Source organism: Haliotis rufescens, unplaced genomic scaffold (assembly GCF_023055435.1).
Source record: "Haliotis rufescens isolate VD_foot unplaced genomic scaffold, xgHalRufe1.0.p SCAF_6, whole genome shotgun sequence".
In the NCBI taxonomy this organism is placed as follows: Eukaryota; Metazoa; Mollusca; class Gastropoda; order Lepetellida; family Haliotidae; genus Haliotis; species Haliotis rufescens.
Genome location: NW_025964334.1, coordinates 1,460,427 through 1,484,541, shown reverse-complemented (window position 1 = coordinate 1,484,541; position 24,115 = coordinate 1,460,427). Strand labels below are relative to the sequence as shown.

The window sequence follows — 24,115 nt, the reverse complement described above, 5'->3', positions numbered from 1 at the left end:
TGTCTGTACAGATTTGAGATTACAATCTGTCAACACTACAATTTGACCCCTGCTTTCTTCCTGGCCGTAATGAGCGGTCACTCACTGGAGTAGAGACCAGCTGATACGTGGCCATGTTCATTAGGAGGCCTGGCCAGCTTAGCGCCGGTGGAAGAAAATCTCCTTGACAACCCACTAGCCGCTCTGTGCCTTACATAACGGTTGATTTGAACGTTTATATGCCCCTATACTCCTACTGCATTGGGAGGATTCATCGTGTCCCGTCCTTCATTACCTCCCCTAAACTGTCCATTTTAGAAGATTTAAATATGCATTGTCAAAGTTCACTTTCATATAGGCCAATGTTATGCCTCATTTGGAACTGCACTGTGCATTATGTTCTCAATACATCCTGCCTGGGGTATATACGTAACTATAAGATAGCTACGCGATCAATCGTAAAGAACAATGAAGAACGAAGCGTGTGTGTTTTTCACGATAAAACATTGTTCTATTATGACGTCATTTCTGGAGATTCGAACATGAGCTCGCAACTTGATGACGTCCTATATATGACGACGCTATTACTGAGAGGGGAGTGTCTAGCGAGCTGTTCCGAATAAATGTAGCTGGGCAACGCAGATAAACGCGATGGCCGAATAATCGCATCCCAAAGCGGGAGAGATATGACAATCGGGTTTGGGAGAAAAGATACAGGTAATCAAAGTAAGGATTGTGAGAATATGCTGGAAATACCCACCTGTGCATAAAATGGACTTGTCCGGCATTGCCGAGGTCGAATTCTATTGAGGGAGTCATCATTATTTAAATACGGGTATATATTTTTAAAGCTTGTACAATTCATCGTCATCCTTAAGCGGCTGTACATCATGTTGATATCTCATATAAGATCTAAACGACGAGTGGGAGTTGTGTATCCCCTCATAGTTTATTCTAACTGTTTTATTGTGTTTTATTGTACGATAAACAACTCCCACATGTCGCTAAGTCCTTAAATAGATGTTACTTTTATCAATTGTATCCAGATGTGGTATTTTAAGACAGTTTGTGTCTCCTAAGCCTCACAAGCCTGGGCTTTGCATTTACACCAAAATCATGTATTGTTTTATGTAACTTGCAGAGTGTGACACATAAAATGAATGAATGAATAAGTGAATGAATGAATGAATGAATGAATGAATGGATGGGTGGATGGATGAATGGATGGGTATGAATGGATGGTGGATAAATAAATGAATAAATATATATATAATTAAATAAATTTTTGTCATGGCATTCCAACGCCCATGCATCCCCCTTGCATCCGCCAGTGAAGATGTTGGTCACGGCGCCCATGACCCAAGCTCTGGTAAAACCAGGGCACCTGACACTTCGTGCTCCGTGACCATGGTGACACGTCTAAGTAGCCTTCTTGACCCACGGAAGGACGGATTGGTCACTTCCTCACCCCCGGGTCTCTTTGGAGTCTTGCTGACCGCGGGGCTACATTCATCCCAGAGCCCGTGGGTGAGCGTCAGGTCTTCCCACACAGGAGTCACTATGAACAGCATGAAGTTGGCGTGTGTCCTCGTCTGTCTCACGGTCTGCGTGTTTGGGGGTAAGTCACATTGTTATAATGTTACCCGGTTACATCGTTTTATTTCGTTGTCTTTTATTAATGTTTTTCATAATTCTAGGGGGCGGTGGGTAGCCAAGTTGTAAAGGGTTCGCACGTCACGCCGGGTGCCCGTGTATCGAGTCCCTACTATGGTACAATATGTGAAGCTAGTTCTGATGTCCTCCCCGCGATGCTGCTGGTATAGTGCTGTAACAGGCCCAGCTGTGATACGCGGCCAAATAAAACAAAATTTTGTCAATTTGTGGAAATTCTGAAACCAAATTTTGTAATTCTGCATACATTTTTGCAAAACAAAATGTTTAGTTTTAGTTATGTTTAGTTTTCGTGAATTTGGTAGTTTTGTCACTGTTTGACTTGTGTCAGGTATCAATAGCTTATTGAAGTGAATCTGGAGATCACTTGTGTAGACATACAGACATGCACCTTCGGTAAGCAATAACACAAAAGTCAACTTCACTTGAAACCGAAATAAATTTCCGTACGTTTAAACCAGCTTTCGTCTCACATGTTAAAGTTCTATGCAGTAGATAAATGCAAAAAATGCGAGTTCTAGACAAAATGCGATTTTCCGCAAGATATCTAAATTTCTGCATCGAGTAGGCTTTCCTACAAAATATTCCGCGACCGCGGAATCGTGGAAAACAGCGGGTATCCTGTCCGAGGATTGGTGGGTGGTTTTGTAGTCTCGTCAAGCCGAAGACCTGGGTTCGATTCCCCTCCCATATAATGTGTGAGGTCCATGTGCCCACGTCGTTCCTCATGACGACAAGTATATATACAGATAGGAGGCAGTGTTCATACAGTTAAGAAGATAAGGAAGCACAGCAAACTACGGTTATAACGAACTCAAAGAGACCACTAATTTTAGTTCGTAATAACCGTAGTTCGTTATAAATATATTTACAGTATATATACAACAAATGGCCGGGACTAATAAATAAGTTCGTTCTATCGGTCAGTTCGTTATAAGCGTGTTCGTTATTAACGTAGTTTACTGTAGCTACACTGGAGAAGTGCATGATGATTACAACTAGTACAAAATTTGGTGTTCAGTAAACTACGTTTATAACGAACACGCTTATAACGAACTGACCGATAGAACGAACTTATTTTTTAGTCACGGCCATTTGTTGTATATGTTATATATGCTTATAACGAACTATGTTTATTACGAACTAAAATTATTGGTCCCTTTGATTTCGTCATAATCATAGTTTACTGTACCAACTGGCTGTACATTTGAAAAATGAAAGCAAATGCCATCTGAAGTTTACAATATCTGAAATGCTGAAGTTCCTCATTGATAACATCTACGAAACATTTTGGGGTAAGACATTTAGGCTAAAATTAGACATCTCAATGGGCACCTTTCTTTCTTCATATAATTCGGAATTTCTGTTCGGATTGGCAAAGTCAAAAGAAGGAAATTTGGCCAAGAAGTTTAACTTAAGCTTCAGGTTTATCGATGATCTGATATCGTTCAATAACAATCACATAGCCAATTTCCCTCCACTGATTTACCCACCTGGACTAGAAACAAAGGTGACACTGAGAACGCCTCATCTGTTTCATATTTAGATCTATGCATAAAGATTCAGAGTGACAAAACACTCTCCACAAGACTGTGTGACAGGATGGATGATTTCAACTTTCCAATAGTCAACTTTCCCTTCATGTCGAGCAGCATACCAGCAGCTCCAGCCTTTGGTGTTTTCATTTCACGACTTTCTACCAAGATTTCAAAAAAAACAACACAACTCTCACTCAGAAGTTGCTTGATCAAGGTAACAACATTCAAGGTCTCAGTAAAGCAAGAGAGGACATTTCCAAATTGACGCATCAGTGTCAAAAATGATGTCCGATACAATTCCTAATGTTGACTTGTACCCTATGTTCCCGTGCTTATTCTGGTTAACAGTTGACTTGTACCCTATGTTCCCGTGCTTATTCTGGTGAACAGTTGACTTGTACCCAATGTTCCCGTGCTTATTCTGGTGAACAGTTGACTTGTACCCTATGTTCCCGTGCTTATTCTGGTGAACAGTTGACTTGTACCCTATGTTCCCGTGCTTATTCTGGTGAACAATTGACTTGTACCCTATGTTCCCGTGCTTATTCTGGTGAACAGTTGACTTGTACCCTATGTTCCCGTGCTTATTCTGGTGAACATTTGACTTGTACCCTATGTTCCCGTGCTTATTCTGGTGAACAGTTGACTTGTACCCTATGTTCCCGTGCTTATTCTGGTGAACAATTGACTTGTACCCTATGTTCCCGTGCTTAATCTTGTGAACAGTTGACTTGTACCCTATGTTCCAATGCTTATTCTGGTGAACAATTGACTTGTACCCTATGTTCCCGTGCTTAATCTGGTGAACAGTTGACTTGTACCCTATGTTCCCGTGCTTATTCTGGTGAACAGTTGACTTGTACCCTATGTTCCCGTGCTTAATCTGGTGAACAGTTGACTTGTACCCTATGTTCCCGTGCTTATTCTGGTGAACAATTGACTTGTACCCTATGTTCCCGTGCTTATTCTGGTGAACAGTTGACTTGTACCCTATGCTCCCGTGCTTATTCTGGTGAACAGTTGACTTGTACCCTATGTTCCCGTGCTTATTCTGGTGAACAGTTGACTTGTACCCTATGTTCCCGTGCTTTTTCTGGTGAACAATTGACTTGATCTTGCATGTGTTTGTGACGGGTGCCACCGGTGGGGCAGGATACTCTCACCTTTTCGCGAACACCTGGTATCATGACTGTTTGATAGTGATTCATAAACACATGCTCATGATATAGTCGGAATCGTATAATCGACTCTGCTTTATGCAGAGATTTCTATTGGATATGGAAAGGGTTTTGTCGCTTTTTATAATTACCGTGCAACCTACCCGTCAAAGTGTCTGACGTTTTCCACTTTAGCGTCCGCCCAGTTGTACGACCGCCTGTTCCGGACGTTGATGAAGGGCTACACCAGGGACGTCATGCCCCGCACCTCCGTCAACTCCACCATCAACGTCAAGTTTAACCTGCAGCTCATACAGGTTCATGAATTGGTGAGTAACACAAGGCTTATGCCCACAGACATCTGTGGCTAGATGCGCCTCGCTTTAACGTATTGCAGTAGCGGGACCGGTTTAAGATCAACAAGGTAAACCTGTCCTCGTGCTATCAAAAATAACTGTGTTCTTCTCAGTCTGGCTCAACTTCCGGTCTGCTAATAAGGTGCCTCCACTTCCGGTCTACTAAAAGATTGTATTAGATTCATGCATGTAGGATGTTTATTGCTTGATATACTCAAATGTGACTTGGAAAACAAAAAATGACATTGTCAAACTGTTGGCCTCTTTATTCCCACTTTAAAGGAAGCCATCGAGTGATACCCAAAGGCTGGAAGACCTCAAGTAACACGTGACCCAAATATATCACAATGAACTGGGAGTTTTAACTACTATTTAGAAGATAACACGATATTGCAAGCTTCAATTTTATATTAAGCAGTGCATGGAATGACTACCTATATTTAATTATCCTCAGTTAAATTGATGCTGTTTGAAACGCTCGCTCGTCCAGCAGAATACGATTGCCCATATCGTTGCCTCTCAGTCTGTACCGTCCACATGCCATAGTCACTGCATTACCTGTTGCAATGCACTACACATTTAATGACGTCGTCGCGTTGTTTCCAGAGCGTATCCTTCCAGCTATTGAAGACGGAGGTGTGGTTGACGTTGTCGTGGCAGGACCCGCGCCTGAGATGGGATCCCGCAGAGTTCAACAACGTTCAGAAAATGGCCGTCCCTGCAGGCAAGGTGTGGATCCCTGACATCATGCTGTATAACGGGTAGGTCTTGTAATGGCGTCATAGCGAATCTTAAGTCTAAAGGGTGAAGGCCAAGTCATTCCTCCATTGGCCACATGGCTCATTTAACCACCCGTGTTCCTGTGTTTGATCTAACGCGATTTTCACAAATTAAAGGGGCTGATCGGAATTACTTTATTCATGAACCATGTCATATTGCAATAGAGAAAGACTTTATCCACATACTCCGTCGTTTTTAGGTCTACTTTGTCGACCGCCCACCCTCTGTCACTGACGCGCGCCACTGATACTGACGTCACTGTTTTGTGTGCACATTTTTTTTTCGTGTTTCCCCACATGAAACAGAAATACGATGAAACGTGATATTGAAATTGCACCTTTAGTGTGCTTTAGACCTTAAAGATCGTGGGGTTTGGGGTTAAAAAAAAGTATTTCGTTTTTCTCTTTAGTGAGTATGGTTTTACGCCGCTTTTAGCAATATTCCAGCACTATCGCTGGTGAACCAAAATGTGTTTCTCGCAATGTACGTTTTACTAAACACTAACCTGGACTGACTATCCCCCAGGGCGTCTGGTATCCGCGCTGCCACAGTCCAAGCGTTGGTCTACAGTGACGGAAGTGTGTTTCTTATCCGACCAGCCACTATCAGGTCGCGCTGCCCCGTCCTCCCAGGAAGTGACCCCACCACATGCACCCTCAAGTTCGGATCCTGGGTTCACAACGGAAATGAACTCGATCTTGATTTCCAAGGGGAGCATAAGGCTGACCTCACTGACTATGTCCCCAACTACGACTTCGACATCGTAAACAACACTGCTGTGCGCAACGTCATCCTCTACGACTGCTGCCCGGAACAGTACATCGACCTCTCCTACAAGCTGACCTTCAGGCCTGCAGCACTGAGGAGGAGAAGGAGGCGATAGACGTCGCCTGCAGCGTCTGCTAACCTGGTATCAAATAGTACTGAAAGCATTCATTTTTGTAGTCATGGAGAATCTGTTACCTTCCGTAGAAAGATTCAGATGACACGTTCCCCATTAACAAATACAAGGGAATCACGTGTTCCATGATTTTCAGTATAGGCGCATTACAGTATACATTGTGTACCTTTTAACCTTGTCGATTTAGATAGAACTGAGAGTATAAACAGAATCTTGATACAGCGTTCAACAAAAAACGAGGAAAAGGACACTGATTTGATTGTTGAGGGGACTTATGTGTGTCTTGCTTGCTTTACTAATCGTAATACAGAATAGTAGGGAGGCATGACTGACAAGCCCATTCCTTCATGCGGGTATTTACGGCAGGGTTGTCTCAGTGTTGAGCATGTGTCCTTTACATTCATATACGGATAAATAAAAAAGGTTAAAACCAAATGGATGTACTGTTCTCTTAATAGAGCCTATTGCATGTCATAATACACGAACGGAAGGAAGTAAATATGCTTCATATAAAGTGGTGTAGATGTTATGTTATTGAAAATAACGTCGTAATATTTGGTCATTCACCTGACCAACGTTTTATCATCACAAATTCCTTGCCAAAACCCATACCTGGTAACAGGACGCAGAGCGACACGCCTTAAAAGAGGCAGTTTGGTATCGATTCCATAGATGCACCAACCGAATATGGTTGTCTTGTTGATGTGACATCACACGTGGGCGACCTGCCCGTGGCAAGTCATGAATGCTGCCTTGCTGTCGATAACTTCTCTAAAGAGATGAAATTTGTTTCGATGAGCATTAAATTGTCTCACTACTTCGTTTTGCGGCATTCCTGTTTGCAGTATACCCACGGCAGTATGCAGTATACCCACGGCACGCGTACACGTTGAATTTTGTCAGCAAGCCGTCGCATTGCGTCAGCGTTATTTACGGATAAATATGTTTTTTAGGAGCACCCGATAGCTAAACAGTTAATGTATCATGCTCCGAACAAACACGCAAAAATCCAAAGTATGCGCCGTCCATGAACATGCACGTGCAAATTTTGAATCACGACCTTAAAGTTTTCAGATGTGTTCATGAATATGTATTGAAAGACGCATTATTTAATTTCAGAACAAAATTATTTTTATTGAATGTTATATTAAGCACAAGTACTTTTTCCGCCTATATATATCATATGCTGTCAGAAACTATGCTGAAGCGGAACAATCGTTCTTCCGACAGACGAGCACTGTTAAAGCGTACCTTACACACCCGTGAAGATCCGGGGTAGAATAGCGGCAACCCATGCTTGACGTTAGAGGCGACTAACGGGATCCGATGGTCAGGCTCGCTGACTTGGTTGATGCATGTCATCGATCCCAATTGCGTGGATCGATGCTCATGATGTCAATGACTGGCTTGTCTGGTCCAGACTCGATTATTTACAGACCGCCGTCATATAAATGGAAACAAACAAACAAACTTTACACACATGGTTATGAACGTTTAACCCCTGTGACAGCAAGCAGTCGGGCAGAGATGTAAATCCAACGAGGTACTAGTATCTATCATAGCCTACACAGCAATGTCAGTTAGTACTTGGTATATTCGCTGCATGATGAACGCTGGTGAAATATCCGCCGCTGTTTACGTTATGTCAACCTATCGACGTGTCCCACTTTAGTGAAAACAAACACAGGAATGCTGACACCTCAAGGGGCATAATAAAAGTGAATCTAGGATTCGAACCCAGAATTAATGGGTATTGAGCGCGTATACGTAGCGAATTATTCCACGGAGCCACCAATGTGTGTGGAGCGAGACGCGTGGAAATACACTGGGTCGGGGGTTTCCATGGTGATAGAGCCTAGCCCTGTGGATATACCGGGGTAAATCTGGTCCCCTGAAAACTATTCTTATCGTAAGAGTCGGCTCAAATGGATCAGGTCGTCAGGCTCGGGGACTTGGTTGATTGCGTTATGACATCAATCACTGGTTTGTCTGGTCCAGATGGAATAAAGCTGACTGTGGAGTTAAACAACAAACCAACACAATGTGATGACGGCAACATCGACAGAAGTGATCAAAGCGCCTGGAAAATATCCAACTTTGCGCCGTGTTTGTCAAACAGGTCGTGTTCATTTTCAAGAAAGTCGTCTCGTGCATGAGAAACGGCCCGAGCCGTCAGAGCACATTGACACGTGACTCCCTGTAGCCACGTGACCCACCTGTTCGTCATTAGTCAACTCTTCACTATCAGCAGGGAAGCAACTGGTCCGCATAGGTTAGCCCTTCAGAACTGCTTGTATTTTGTCTGGTGTAATGCTAAAATTTAATAAGAAATTAGGTCCCCCTATTTTTTAAAAACTATGTCCCTATGAATAGATGCTAATCGAAAGGTGGCTGATAACGTAATTATCAAGTCACAACTAGTTGCGACGCATGGGTTAGCGCGTGACGTGACGCAAGGTTTTACGTATGACGTCACGATGATTTCTGTAGCCGCCATGTTGGGCAAAACCGAATACGTAGAGAATTTCACCCGAGTGTCTTTTGATATCAAATATATCAACACGAGTTGATAAAAGTATAAAAATTCCGAAGCTTGCCGAGGAGTTTTTCCACTTTTGTCTACGAGTGTTGATATACTAGTATTTGATATCAAAAGACACACGGGTGAAATTTTATTTATCGTCCAACATCAACTTTTTCAATTTCTAGACAGTAATAAGCAGTATCTTAGTGTAAAAAGTACTTCTGACAGCTTCAGCAGCAGAGCCATAAGTGATGTCATTTGATTGTGATATCATGGTAACCAAAGACGTCACAATGGTCTGCAAAGCATTGTGATGCAAGATATCGCTTGATCCCGCCCAAGCAGTATCTCCTGTTGGAGCCAGTTTTGGATGATAAATAGAGAATCTCACCCGAGTGTCTTTTGATATCAAATATATCAACACGAGTTGATAAACGTTCGAAAACTCCGATGCTTGCCGAGGATTTTTTTCCACTTTTATCAACGAGTGTTCATATACATTGTATTTGATATCAAAAGACACGAGGGTGATATTTTATTTATCATCCAACATCATTCTTCAAACTTTTTCAGTTTGTAGAAAGTAATAAGCAGTGTCTTTTTTAAAAGTGTAAAAAGTACTGCAAACAGTTGTTAGCAGAGCCATTAGTGATGTCATTTGATTGTGACGTCATGGTAGCCAATGACGTCACAATGGTCTGCAAAGCATTGTGATGCAATTTCATTGCAGCGATATCTACAGTGTAGATATCGCTTGATCTCACCCAAGCGATAGAGCGATAAAGCGATAAAGCGATAGAGCGAGAAAACGAGAAAGCGATAGAGCAAGAAAGCGATAAAGCGATGTCCCCTCTCGGTCACCATAGAAAACGGCTACTATTGCCTGACAAAAACGGCGCCTTATATTTTTTACCTCGGTACAGAAATCAAAGATTGTTTTTGTTTAAGGTGTTGTTTAACGCCGCACTTAGCAATATTCCAGCTATATGACGGCGGTCTGTAAATAATCGAGTCTGGACCAGACAATCCAGTGGTTGACATAACGAGCATCGATCCACGCAATTGGGAGAAATACATGAAATTAAATTCGCATGGTCACTTGCAAACACAAATAATTGTGAAATGTTAGAACAAGTTTTCATAAGCCTCAACTCCAATTTACTCGCCGACTCTGTATATATTGTTTATTATATTATCACGAAACTGAATAACTGTGGAAGACAATGACAATGTAAATAAAGCACAAATGCTACAACATTACAATAAAGCATTAAATAAAGCATTTTTACTACTACATAAATCGTGATTGAAAATAGAGGTGCCGTTTTAGCTTGCACCCGGAAGTATGTATTTGTCAATCATTCAAATCGGTGGTTCAACAGAAGTTTTCGTATCAATTTAAGTCTTAGTCATTCAGTGTTTGGCTGCAATGTCTTATTTGTGAGTGTTAGTTGTTCAGTTGGCACAGTAATGAATCTTTAGACAGTATTAACTTGTTAACTTGTTAAACTTATATGTGGTAATGTTATTAACAGAAAAATCAGAAGTAAAGTGGTAACGCGTGTATCACCGTGTTATGGGTTTCCGGGCGCTGAAGAAACAGTGTGTAGTTTTCAATCTAATCACATGGGGAATTGTAAAACATATCATTTACGAATAAAAGACAAAGTAGACACAATTTATGGATAACAACCTCTTTAATACTGCAATGGCGACGTTTCGATATAGATCCTACCGTTGTCAAGCAAGACTGAATGAGGAACACTGTACGTAATATATAGTAGACGGAGGATTAACATTGTGACACCCAATCCCCATTAGATGCTTGTTGCAACTACTATATGTATAGGATCAGCTAGGTCCTACATTGTGACAACCAATCCCCATTAGATGCTTGTTGCAACTACTACATGTATAGGATCAGCCAGGTCCTACATTGTGACACCCAATCCCCATTAGATGCTTGTTGCAACTACTACATGTATAGGATCAGCCAGGTCCTACATTGTGACACCCAATCCCCATTAGATGCTTGTTGCAACTACTACATGTATAGGATCAGCCAGGTTCTACATTGCGACACCCAATCCCCATTAGATGCTTGTTGCAACTACTACATGTATAGGATCAGCCAGGTCCTACATTGTGACACCCAATCCCCATTAGATGCTTGTTGCAACTACTACATGTATAGGATCAGCCAGGTCCTAGATTGTGACACCCAATCCCTATTAGATGCTTGTTGCAACTACTTCATGTATAGGATCAGCCAGGTCCTACATTGTGACACCCAATCCCCATTAGATGCTTGTTGCAACTACTACATGTGTAGGATCAGCCATTTCCTACATTGTGACACCCAATCCCCATTAGATGCTTGTTGCAACTACTACATGTGTAGGATCAGTCATTTCCTACATTGTGACACCCAATCCCCATTAGATGCTTGTCGCAACTACTACATGTATAGGATCAGCCAGGTCCTACATTGTGACACCCAATCCCCATTAGATGCTTGTTGCAACTACTACATGTATAGGATCAGCCAGGTCCTACATTGTGACACCCAATCCCCATTAGATGCTTGTTGCAACTACTACATGTATAGGATCAGCCAGGTTCTACATTGTGACACCCAATCCCCATTAGATGCTTGTTGCAACTACTATATGTATAGGATCAGCCAGGTCCTACATTGTGACACCCAATCCCCATTAGATGCTTGTTGCAACTACTTCATGTATAGGATCAGCCAGGTCCTACATTGTGACACCCAATCCCCATTAGATGCTTGTTGCAACTACTACATGTATAGGATCAGCCAGGTTCTACATTGTGACACCCAATCCCCATTAGATGCTAGTTGCAACTACTACATGTGTAGGATCAGCCAGGTCCTGCATTGTGACACCCAATCCAAATGAGATGCTTGTTGCAACTACTATATGTGTAGGATCAGCCATTTCCTACATTGTGACACCCAATCCCCATTAGATGCTTGTCGCAACTACTACATGTATAGGATCAGCCAGGTCCTACATTGTGACACCCAGTCCACATTAACTGCTTGTTGCAACTACTACATGTATAGCATCAGCCATTTCCTACATTGTGACACCCAATCCCCATAAGATGCTTGTTTCAACTACTATATGTATAGGATCAGCCAGGTCCTACATTGTGACACCCAATCCCCATTAGATGCTTGTCGCAACTACTACATGTATAGGATCAGCCAGGTTCTACATTGTGACACCCAATCCCCATTAGATGCTTGTCGCAACTACTATATGTATAGGATCAGCCATGTCCTACATTGTGACACCCAATCCCCATAAGATGCTTGTTGCAACTACTATATGTATAGGATCAGCCAGGTCCTACATTGTGACACCCAATCCCCATTAGATGCTTGTCGCAACTACTACATGTATAGGATCAGCCAGGTTCTACATTGTGACACCCAATCCCCATTAGATGCTTGTCGCAACTACTATATGTATAGGATCAGCCATGTCCTACATTGTGACACCCAATCCCCATTAGATGCTTGTTGCAACTACTATATGTATAGGATCAGCCAGGTCCTACATTGTGACACCCAACCCCCTTTAGATGCTTGTTGCAACTACTACATGTATAGGATCAGCCAGTTCCTACATTGTGACACCCAATCCCCATTAGATGCTTGTTGCAACTACTACATGTATAGGATCAGCCAGGTCCTCCATTGTGACACCCAATCCCCATTAGATGCTTGTCGCAACTACTTCATGTATAGGATCAGCCAGGTTCTACATTGCGACCACCTGATCATCATTAGATGCATGTTATATAACCAGGACAAATCAAATCCTGTTAGCAACACAAACATTCAGAAAAACAAAACTCTTAACAAAATCTTAATTTAATTTTTTTATTAAGAAAATAAATAACATGATAACACTATCCATACAATGAGATGATGGCGATGAGGGCGTGTGATTTGCCCACGTTTCAAGGTTCCAGTGCCAGGTACATTTCGTCACATCATGGAACAAACTGGTATTTGGGAATGTTTACTGCAGTCCCGAGGTTTTGTTTGTTTGTTTGTTGTTTTTTGCCGCACTCAGCAATATTCCAGCTATAGGACAGTGGTCTGTAAGTAAACGAATCCTGCATTGTGACACCCAATCCCAATTAGATGCTTGTTGCAACTGAACATGTATAGGATCAGCCAGGTCCTACATTGTGACACCCAATCCCCATTAGATGCTTGTTGCAACTACTACATGTATAGGATCAGCTAGGTCCTACATTGTGACAACCAATCCCCATTAGATGCTTGTTGCAACTACTACATGTATAGGATCAGCCATGTCCTACATTGTGACACCCAATCCCCATTAGATGCTTGTTGCAACTACTACATGTATAGGATCAGCTAGGTCCTACATTGTGACAACCAATCCCCATTAGATGCTTGTTGCAACTACTACATGTATAGGATCAGCTAGGTCCTACATTGTGACACCCAATCCCCATTAGATGCTTGTTGCAACTACTATATGTATAGGATCAGCCAGGTCCTACATTGTTACACCCAATCCCCATTAGATGCTTGTTGCAACTACTACATGTATAGGATCAGCCAGGTTCTACATTGTGACACCCAATCCCCATTAGATGCTTGTTGCAACTACTACATGTGTAGGATCAGCCATTTCCTACATTGTTACACCCAATCCCCATTAGATGCTTGTTGCAACTACTACATGTATAGGATCAGCCAGGTTCTACATTGTGACACCCAATCCCCATTAGATGCTTGTCGCAACTACTACATGTATAGGATCAGCTAGGTCCTACATTGTGACACCCAATCCCCATTAGATGCTTGTTGCAACTACTACATGTATAGGATCAGCTAGGTCCTACATTGTGACACCCAATCCCCATTAGATGCTTGTTGCAACTACTATATGTATAGGATCAGCCAGGTCCTACATTGTTACACCCAATCCCCATTAGATGCTTGTTGCAACTACTACATGTATAGGATCAGCCAGGTTCTACATTGTGACACCCAATCCCCATTAGATGCTTGTCGCAACTACTACATGTATAGGATCAGCTAGGTCCTACATTGTGACACCCAATCCCCATTAGATGCTTGTTGCAACTACTACATGTATAGGATCAGCCAGGTCCTACATTGTTACACCCAATCCCCATTAGATGCTTGTTGCAACTACTATATGTATAGCATCAGCCAGGTCCTACATTGTTACACCCAATCCCCATTAGATGCTTGTTGCAACTACTACATGTATAGGATCAGCCAGGTTCTACATTGTGACACCCAATCCCCATTAGATGCTTGTTGCAACTACTACATGTATAGGATCAGCCAGGTCCTACATTGTGACACCCAATCCCCATTAGATGCTTGTTGCAACTACTATATGTATAGCATCAGCCAGGTCCTACATTGTGACACCCAATCCCCATTAGATGCTTGTTGCAACTACTACATGTATAGGATCAGCCAGGTTCTACATTGTGACACCCAATCCCCATTAGATGCTAGTTGCAACTACTACATGTGTAGGATCAGCCAGGTCCTGCATTGTGACACCCAATCCAAATGAGATGCTTGTTGCAACTACTATATGTGTAGGATCAGCCATTTCCTACATTGTGACACCCAATCCCCATTAGATGCTTGTCGCAACTACTACATGTATAGGATCAGCCAGGTCCTACATTGTGACACCCAGTCCACATTAACTGCTTGTTGCAACTACTACATGTATAGGATCAGCCATTTCCTACATTGTGACACCCAATCCCCATAAGATGCTTGTTGCAACTACTATATGTATAGGATCAGCCAGGTCCTACATTGTGACACCCAATCCCCATTAGATGCTTGTCGCAACTACTACATGTATAGGATCAGCCAGGTTCTACATTGTGACACCCAATCCCCATTAGATGCTTGTCGCAACTACTATATGTATAGGATCAGCCATGTCCTACATTGTGACACCCAATCCCCATAAGATGCTTGTTGCAACTACTATATGTATAGGATCAGCCAGGTCCTACATTGTGACACCCAATCCCCATTAGATGCTTGTCGCAACTACTACATGTATAGGATCAGCCAGGTTCTACATTGTGACACCCAATCCCCATTAGATGCTTGTCGCAACTACTATATGTATAGGATCAGCCATGTCCTACATTGTGACACCCAATCCCCATTAGATGCTTGTTGCAACTACTATATGTATAGGATCAGCCAGGTCCTACATTGTGACACCCAACCCCCTTTAGATGCTTGTTGCAACTACTACATGTATAGGATCAGCCAGGTCCTACATTGTGACACCCAATCCCCATTAGATGCTTGTCGCAACTACTTCATGTATAGGATCAGCCAGGTTCTACATTGCGACCACCTGATCATCATTAGATGCGTGTTATATAACCAGGACAAATCAAATCCTGTTAGCAACACAAACATTCAGAAAAACAAAACTCTTAACAAAATCTTAATTTAATTTTTTTATTAAGAAAATAAATAACATGATAACACTATCCATACAATGAGATGATGGCGATGAGGGCGTGTGATTTGCCCACGTTTCAAGGTTCCAGTGCCAGGTACATTTCGTCACATCATGGAACAAACTGGTATTTGGGAATGTTTACTGCAGTCCCGAGGTTTTGTTTGTTTGTTTGTTGTTTTTTGCCGCACTCAGCAATATTCCAGCTATAGGACAGTGGTCTGTAAGTAAACGAATCCTGCATTGTGACACCCAATCCCAATTAGATGCTTGTTGCAACTGAACATGTATAGGATCAGCCAGGTCCTACATTGTGACACCCAATCCCCATTAGATGCTTGTTGCAACTACTACATGTATAGGATCAGCTAGGTCCTACATTGTGACACCCAATCCCCATTAGATGCTTGTTGCAACTACTATATGTATAGGATCAGCCAGGTCCTACATTGTTACACCCAATCCCCATTAGATGCTTGTTGCAACTACTACATGTATAGGATCAGCCAGGTTCTACATTGTGACACCCAATCCCCATTAGATGCTTGTTGCAACTACTACATGTGTAGGATCAGCCATTTCCTACATTGTTACACCCAATCCCCATTAGATGCTTGTTGCAACTACTACATGTATAGGATCAGCCAGGTTCTACATTGTGACACCCAATCCCCATTAGATGCTTGTCGCAACTACTACATGTATAGGATCAGCTAGGTCCTACATTGTGACACCCAATCCCCATTAGATGCTTGTTGCAACTACTACATGTATAGGATCAGCTAGGTCCTACATTGTGACACCCAATCCCCATTAGATGCTTGTTGCAACTACTATATGTATAGGATCAGCCAGGTCCTACATTGTGACACCCAACCCCCTTTAGATGCTTGTTGCAACTACTACATGTATAGGATCAGCCAGGTCCTACATTGTGACACCCAATCCCCATTAGATGCTTGTCGCAACTACTTCATGTATAGGATCAGCCAGGTTCTACATTGCGACCACCTGATCATCATTAGATGCATGTTATATAACCAGGACAAATCAAATCCTGTTAGCAACACAAACATTCAGAAAAACAAAACTCTTAACAAAATCTTAATTTAATTTTTTTATTAAGAAAATAAATAACATGATAACACTATCCATACAATGAGATGATGGCGATGAGGGCGTGTGATTTGCCCACGTTTCAAGGTTCCAGTGCCAGGTACATTTCGTCACATCATGGAACAAACTGGTATTTGGGAATGTTTACTGCAGTCCCGAGGTTTTGTTTGTTTGTTTGTTGATTTTTGCCGCACTCAGCAATATTCCAGCTATAGGACAGTGGTCTGTAAGTAAACGAATCCTGCATTGTGACACCCAATCCCAATTAGATGCTTGTTGCAACTGAACATGTATAGGATCAGCCAGGTCCTACATTGTGACACCCAATCCCCATTAGATGCTTGTCGCAACTACTACATGTATAGGATCAGCTAGGTCCTACATTGTGACACCCAATCCCCATTAGATGCTTCTTGCAACTACTACATGTATAGGATCAGCCAGGTCCTACATTGTTACACCCAATCCCCATTAGATGCTTGTTGCAACTACTATATGTATAGCATCAGCCAGGTCCTACATTGTTACACCCAATCCCCATTAGATGCTTGTTGCAACTACTACATGTATAGGATCAGCCAGGTCCTACATTGTTACACCCAATCCCCATTAGATGCTTGTTGCAACTACTACATGTAAAGGATCAGCCAGGTCCTACATTGTGACAACCAATCCCCATTAGATGCTTGTCGCAACTACTTCATGTATAGGATCAGCCAGGTCCTACATTGTGACACCCAATCCCCATTAGATGCTTGTTGCAACTACTACATGTATAGGATCAGCCATTTCCTACATTGTGACACCCAATCCCCATTAGATGCTTGTTGCAACTACTACATGTGTAGGATCAGTCATTTCCTACATTGTGACACCCAATCCCCATTAGATGCTTGTCGCAACTACTACATGTATAGGATCAGCCAGGTCCTACATTGTGACACCCAATCCCCATTAGATGCTTGTTGCAACTACTACATGTATAGGATCAGCCAGGTCCTACATTGTGACACCCAATCCCCATTAGATGCTTGTTGCAACTACTACATGTATAGGATCAGCCAGGTTCTACATTGTGACACCCAATCCCCATTAGATGCTTGTTGCAACTACTATATGTATAGGATCAGCCAGGTTCTACATTGTGACACCCAATCCCCATTAGATGCTTGTTGCAACTACTTCATGTATAGGATCAGCCAGGTCCTACATTGTGACACCCAATCCCCATTAGATGCTTGTTGCAACTACTACATGTATAGGATCAGCCAGGTTCTACATTGTGACACCCAATCCCCATTAGATGCTAGTTGCAACTACTACATGTGTAGGATCAGCCAGGTCCTGCATTGTGACACCCAATCCAAATGAGATGCTTGTTGCAACTACTATATGTGTAGGATCAGCCATTTCCTACATTGTGACACCCAATCCCCATTAGATGCTTGTCGCAACTACTACATGTATAGGATCAGCCAGGTCCTACATTGTGACACCCAGTCCACATTAACTGCTTGTTGCAACTACTACATGTATAGGATCAGCCATTTCCTACATTGTGACACCCAATCCCCATAAGATGCTTGTTGCAACTACTATATGTATAGGATCAGCCAGGTCCTACATTGTGACACCCAATCCCCATTAGATGCTTGTCGCAACTACTACATGTATAGGATCAGCCAGGTTCTACATTGTGACACCCAATCCCCATTAGATGCTTGTCGCAACTACTATATGTATAGGATCAGCCATGTCCTACATTGTGACACCCAATCCCCATAAGATGCTTGTTGCAACTACTATATGTATAGGATCAGCCAGGTCCTACATTGTGACACCCAATCCCCATTAGATGCTTGTCGCAACTACTACATGTATAGGATCAGCCAGGTTCTACATTGTGACACCCAATCCCCATAAGATGCTTGTCGCAACTACTATATGTATAGGATCAGCCATGTCCTACATTGTGACACCCAATCCCCATTAGATGCTTGTTGCAACTACTATATGTATAGGATCAGCCAGGTCCTACATTGTGACACCCAACCCCCTTTAGATGCTTGTTGCAACTACTACATGTATAGGATCAGCCAGGTCCTACATTGTGACACCCAATCCCCATTAGATGCTTGTCGCAACTACTTCATGTATAGGATCAGCCAGGTTCTACATTGCGACCACCTGATCATCATTAGATGCATGTTATATAACCAGGACAAATCAAATCCTGTTAGCAACACAAACATTCAGAAAAACAAAACTCTTAACAAAATCTTAATTTAATTTTTTTATTAAGAAAATAAATAACATGATAACACTATCCATACAATGAGATGATGGCGATGAGGGCGTGTGATTTGCCCACGTTTCAAGGTTCCAGTGCCAGGTACATTTCGTCACATCATGGAACAAACTGGTATTTGGGAATGTTTACTGCAGTCCCGAGGTTTTGTTTGTTTGTTTGTTGTTTTTTGCCGCACTCAGCAATATTCCAGCTATAGGACAGTGGTCTGTAAGTAAACGAATCCTGCATTGTGACACCCAATCCCAATTAGATGCTTGTTGCAACTGAACATGTATAGGATCAGCCAGGTCCTACATTGTGACACCCAATCCCCATTAGATGCTTGTTGCAACTACAACATGTATAGGATCAGCTAGGTCCTACATTGTGACAACCAATCCCCATTAGATGCTTGTTGCAACTACTACATGTATAGGATCAGCCATGTCCTACATTGTGACACCCAATCCCCATTAGATACTTGTTGCAACTACTACATGTATAGGATCAGCTAGGTCCTACATTGTGACAACCAATCCCCATTAGATGCTTGTTGCAACTACTACATGTATAGGATCAGCTAGGTCCTACATTGTGACACCCAATCCCCATTAGATGCTTGTTGCAACTACTATATGTATAGGATCAGCCAGGTCCTACATTGTTACACCCAATCCCCATTAGATGCTTGTTGCAACTACTACATGTATAGGATCAGCCAGGTTCTACATTGTGACACCCAATCCCCATTAGATGCTTGTTGCAACTACTACATGTGTAGGATCAGCCATTTCCTACATTGTTACACCCAATCCCCATAAGATGCTTGTTGCAACTACTACATGTATAGGATCAGCCAGGTTCTACATTGTGACACCCAATCCCCATTAGATGCTTGTCGCAACTACTACATGTATAGGATCAGCTAGGTCCTACATTGTGACACCCAATCCCCATTAGATGCTTGTTGCAACTACTACATGTAAAGGATCAGCTAGGTCCTACATTGTGACACCCAATCCCCATTAGATGCTTGTTGCAACTACTATATGTATAGGATCAGCCAGGTCCTACATTGTTACACCCAATCCCCATTAGATGCTTGTTGCAACTACTATATGTATAGGATCAGCCAGGTTCTACATTGTGACACCCAATCCCCATTAGATGCTTGTCGCAACTACTACATGTATAGGATCAGCTAGGTCCTACATTGTGACACCCAATCCCCATTAGATGCTTGTTGCAACTACTACATGTATAGGATCAGCCAGGTCCTACATTGTTACACCCAATCCCCATTAGATGCTTGTTGCAACTACTATATGTATAGCATCAGCCAGGTCCTACATTGTTACACCCAATCCCCATTAGATGCTTGTTGCAACTACTACATGTATAGGATCAGCCAGGTCCTACATTGTTACACCCAATCCCCATTAGATGCTTGTTGCAACTACTACATGTAAAGGATCAGCCAGGTCCTACATTGTGACAACCAATCCCCATTAGATGCTTGTTGCAACTACTACATGTATAGGATCAGCTAGGTCCTACATTGTGACACCCAATCCCCATTAGATGCTTGTTGCAACTACTTCATGTATAGGATCAGCCAGGTCCTACATTGTGACACCCAATCCCCATTAGATGCTTGTTGCAACTACTACATGTATAGGATCAGCCAGGTCCTACATTGTGACACCCAATCCCCATTAGATGCTTGTTGCAACTGCTATATGTGTAGGATCAGCCATTTCCTACATTGTTACACCCAATCCCCATTAGATGCTTGTTGCAACTACTACATGTGTAGGATCAGCCATTTCCTACATTGTGACACCCAATCCACATTAGATGCCTTTTGCAACTGCTACATGTATAGGATCACTCAGGTCCTACATTGTGGCATCCTATCCCCATTAGATGCTTGTTGCAACTACTACATGTGTAGGATCACTCAGGTCCTACATTGTGACACCCAATCCCCATTAGATGCTAGTTGCAACTACTACATGTGTAGGATCAGCCATGTCCTGCATTGTGACACCCAATCCCCATTAGATGCTTGTCGCAACTACTACATGTATAGGATCAGCCAGGTCCTCCATTGTGACACCCAGTCCACATTAGATGCTTGTCGCAACTACTTCATGTATAGGATCAGCCAGGTTCTACATTGCGACCACCTGATCATCATTAGATGCATGTTATATAACCAGGACAAACCAAATCCTGTTAGCAACACAAACATTCAGAAAACAAAACTCTTAACAAAATCTTAATTTAATTTTTTTATTAAGAAAATAAATAACATGATAACACTATCCATACAATGAGATGATGGCGATGAGGGCGTGTGATTTGCCCACGTTTCAAGGTTCCAGTGCCAGGTACATTTGTCACATCATGGAACAAACTGGTATTTGGGAATGTTTACTGCAGTCCCGAGGTTTTGTTTGTTTGTTTGTTGTTTTTTGCCGCACTCAGCAATATTCCAGCTATAGGACAGTGGTCTGTAAGTAAACGAGTCTGGATCAGACAATCCAGTGATTGACATCATGAGCAGCAATCCACGCAATTGGGATACGATGACATGAATCACTCAAGTCAGCAAGCCTGACCACCCCATCCCGTAAGTCGCCTCTTACCACAAGCATAGTCGCCTATTACAGCAAGCATGGGTTGCTGAAGACCTATTCTCCCAAAATCTTCAAGGGACTCATTACTATGGTAACAGAACCTTCACAACTAGAGAAATGATGTTGCTGTTTGGAAGGAATGAATCATAAAATAACAAGAAGTCTCAGCTTCCGTAACCAAAACAGTGTGGGAAACCAAGTACACATGCACCAAACATCAGCTGAATCTTCCTACAGGGCGAGTGAGACTCACCCATCAAGTGAGACTCCCCCAACAACAGGGCAAGTGAGACTCACCCATCAAGTGAGACTCACCCAACAACACGGCAAGTGAGACTCCCCCATCAAGTGAGACTCCCCCATCAAGTGAGACTCACCCATCAAGTGTGACTCACCCAACAACAGGGCAAGTGAGACTGCCCCATCAAGTGAGACTCACCCAACAACACGGCAAGTGAGACTCCCCCATCAAGTGAGACTCACCCAACAACACGGCAAGTGAGACTCCCCCATCAAGTGAGACTCCCCCATCAAGTGAGACTCCCCCAACAACACGGCAAGTGAGACTCCCCCATCAAGTGAGACTCACCCATCAAGTGAGACTCACCCATCAAGTGAGACTGCCCCATCAAGTGAGACTCACCCAACAACAGGGCAAGTGAGACTCACCCATCAAGTGAGACTCACCCAACAACACGGCAAGTGAGACTCCCCCATCAAGTGAGACTCACCCAACAACAGGGCAAGTGAGACTCACCCATCAAGTGAGACTCCCCCATCAAGTGAGACTGCCCCATCAAGTGAGACTCACCCAACAACAGGGCAAGTGAGACTCACCCATCAAGTGAGACTCACCCAACAACACGGCAAGTGAGACTGCCCCATCAAGTGAGACTCACCCAACAACAGGGCAAGTGAGACTCCCCCATCAAGTGAGACTCACCCAACAACACGGCAAGTGAGACTCCCCCATCAAGTGAGACTCCCCCATCAAGTGAGACTGCCCATTAAGTGAGACTCACCCAACAACAGGGCAAGTGAGACTCCCCCATCAAGTGAGACTCCCCCATCAAGTGAGACTCCCCCAACAACACGGCAAGTGAGACTCCCCCATCAAGTGAGACTCCCCCATCAAGTGAGACTCACCCATCAAGTGAGACTGCCCCATCAAGTGAGACTCACCCAACAACAGGGCAAGTGAGACTCACCCATCAAGTGAGACTCACCCAACAACACGGCAAGTGACACTCCCCCATCAAGTGAGACTCACCCAACAACAGGGCAAGTGAGACTCACCCATCAAGTGAGACTCCCCCATCAAGTGAGACTGCCCCATCAAGTGAGACTCACCCAACAACAGGGCAAGTGAGACTCACCCATCAAGTGAGACTCACCCAACAACACGGCAAGTGAGACTGCCCCATCAAGTGAGACTCACCCAACAACAGGGCAAGTGAGACTCACCCATCAAGTGAGACTCACCCAACAACACGGCAAGTGAGACTCCCCCATCAAGTGAGACTCCCCCATCAAGTGAGACTGCCCATTAAGTGAGACTCACCCAACAACAGGGCAAGTGAGACTCCCCCATCAAGTGAGACTCACCCAACAACAGGGCAAGTGAGACTCCCCCATCAAGTGAGACTCACCCAACAACACGGCAAGTGAGACTCCCCCATCAAGTGAGACTGCCCCATCAAGTGAGACTCCCCCATCAAGTGAGACTCCCCCATCAAGTGAGACTGCCCCATCAAGTGAGACTCACCCAACAACAGGGCAAGTGAGACTCACCCATCAAGTGAGACTCACCCAACAACAGGGCAAGTGAGACTCCCCCATCAAGTGAGACTCACCCAACAACACGGCAAGTGAGACTCCCCCATCAAGTGAGACTCCCCCATCAAGTGAGACTCCCCCATCAAGTGAGACTCCCCCATCAAGTAAGACTGCCCCATCAAGTGAGACTCACCCAACAACAGGGCAAGTGAGACTCACCCATCAAGTGAGACTCACCCAACAACACGGCAAGTGAGACTGCCCCATCAAGTGAGACTCACCCAACAACATGGCAAGTGAGACTCCCCCATCAAGTGAGACTGCCCCATCAAGTGAGACTCCCCCAACAAGTGAGACTCCCCCATCAAGTGAGACTCACCCAACAACAGGGCAAGTGAGACTCATCCATCAAGTGAGACTCCCCCAACAACAGGGCAAGTGAGACTCACCCATCAAGTGAGACTCACCCATCAAGTGAGATTCACCCATCAAGTGAGACTCGCCCATCAAGTGAGACTCGCCCATCAAGTGAGACTCGCCCATCAAGTGAGAATCGCCCATCAACGCAGATAACTTAGAGCATCATCTTTCGAACACCAAAGATTGTACGCATTGGTGTGAAACTAAATCAACGATACAATGTACTATGGATTTATTTTGTATCAAACCAAAAACTATTTCAAATACCTGCACATGAGTTTGGTTTACAAAATGGCAGTGATCAAGATTCAGTTGTCCACTTCTATCATGTCAATATCAACAATTGACACCAAAACAAAAGAAAAAAGTACCTTTCGAAAAGAATAATCACTTTGCTTTTTTTTCCAGTTA

General features: G+C 43.2%; 1 protein-coding gene across 1 annotated transcript; it reads left to right on the top strand.

Moving 5' to 3' along the window:
* Positions 1-1,439: 1,439 nt before the first annotated feature.
* LOC124116852 (neuronal acetylcholine receptor subunit alpha-2-like) lies at positions 1,440-6,817 on the top strand. The gene is made up of 4 exons (XM_046478425.2): positions 1,440-1,597; positions 4,541-4,674; positions 5,308-5,462; positions 6,007-6,817. Exons 1-4 carry the CDS (start codon positions 1,540-1,542, stop codon positions 6,362-6,364), a joined length of 705 nt encoding a protein of 234 aa, XP_046334381.1. The 5' UTR covers positions 1,440-1,539; the 3' UTR covers positions 6,365-6,817.
* The last annotated feature ends 17,298 nt before the right edge of the window (positions 6,818-24,115 follow it).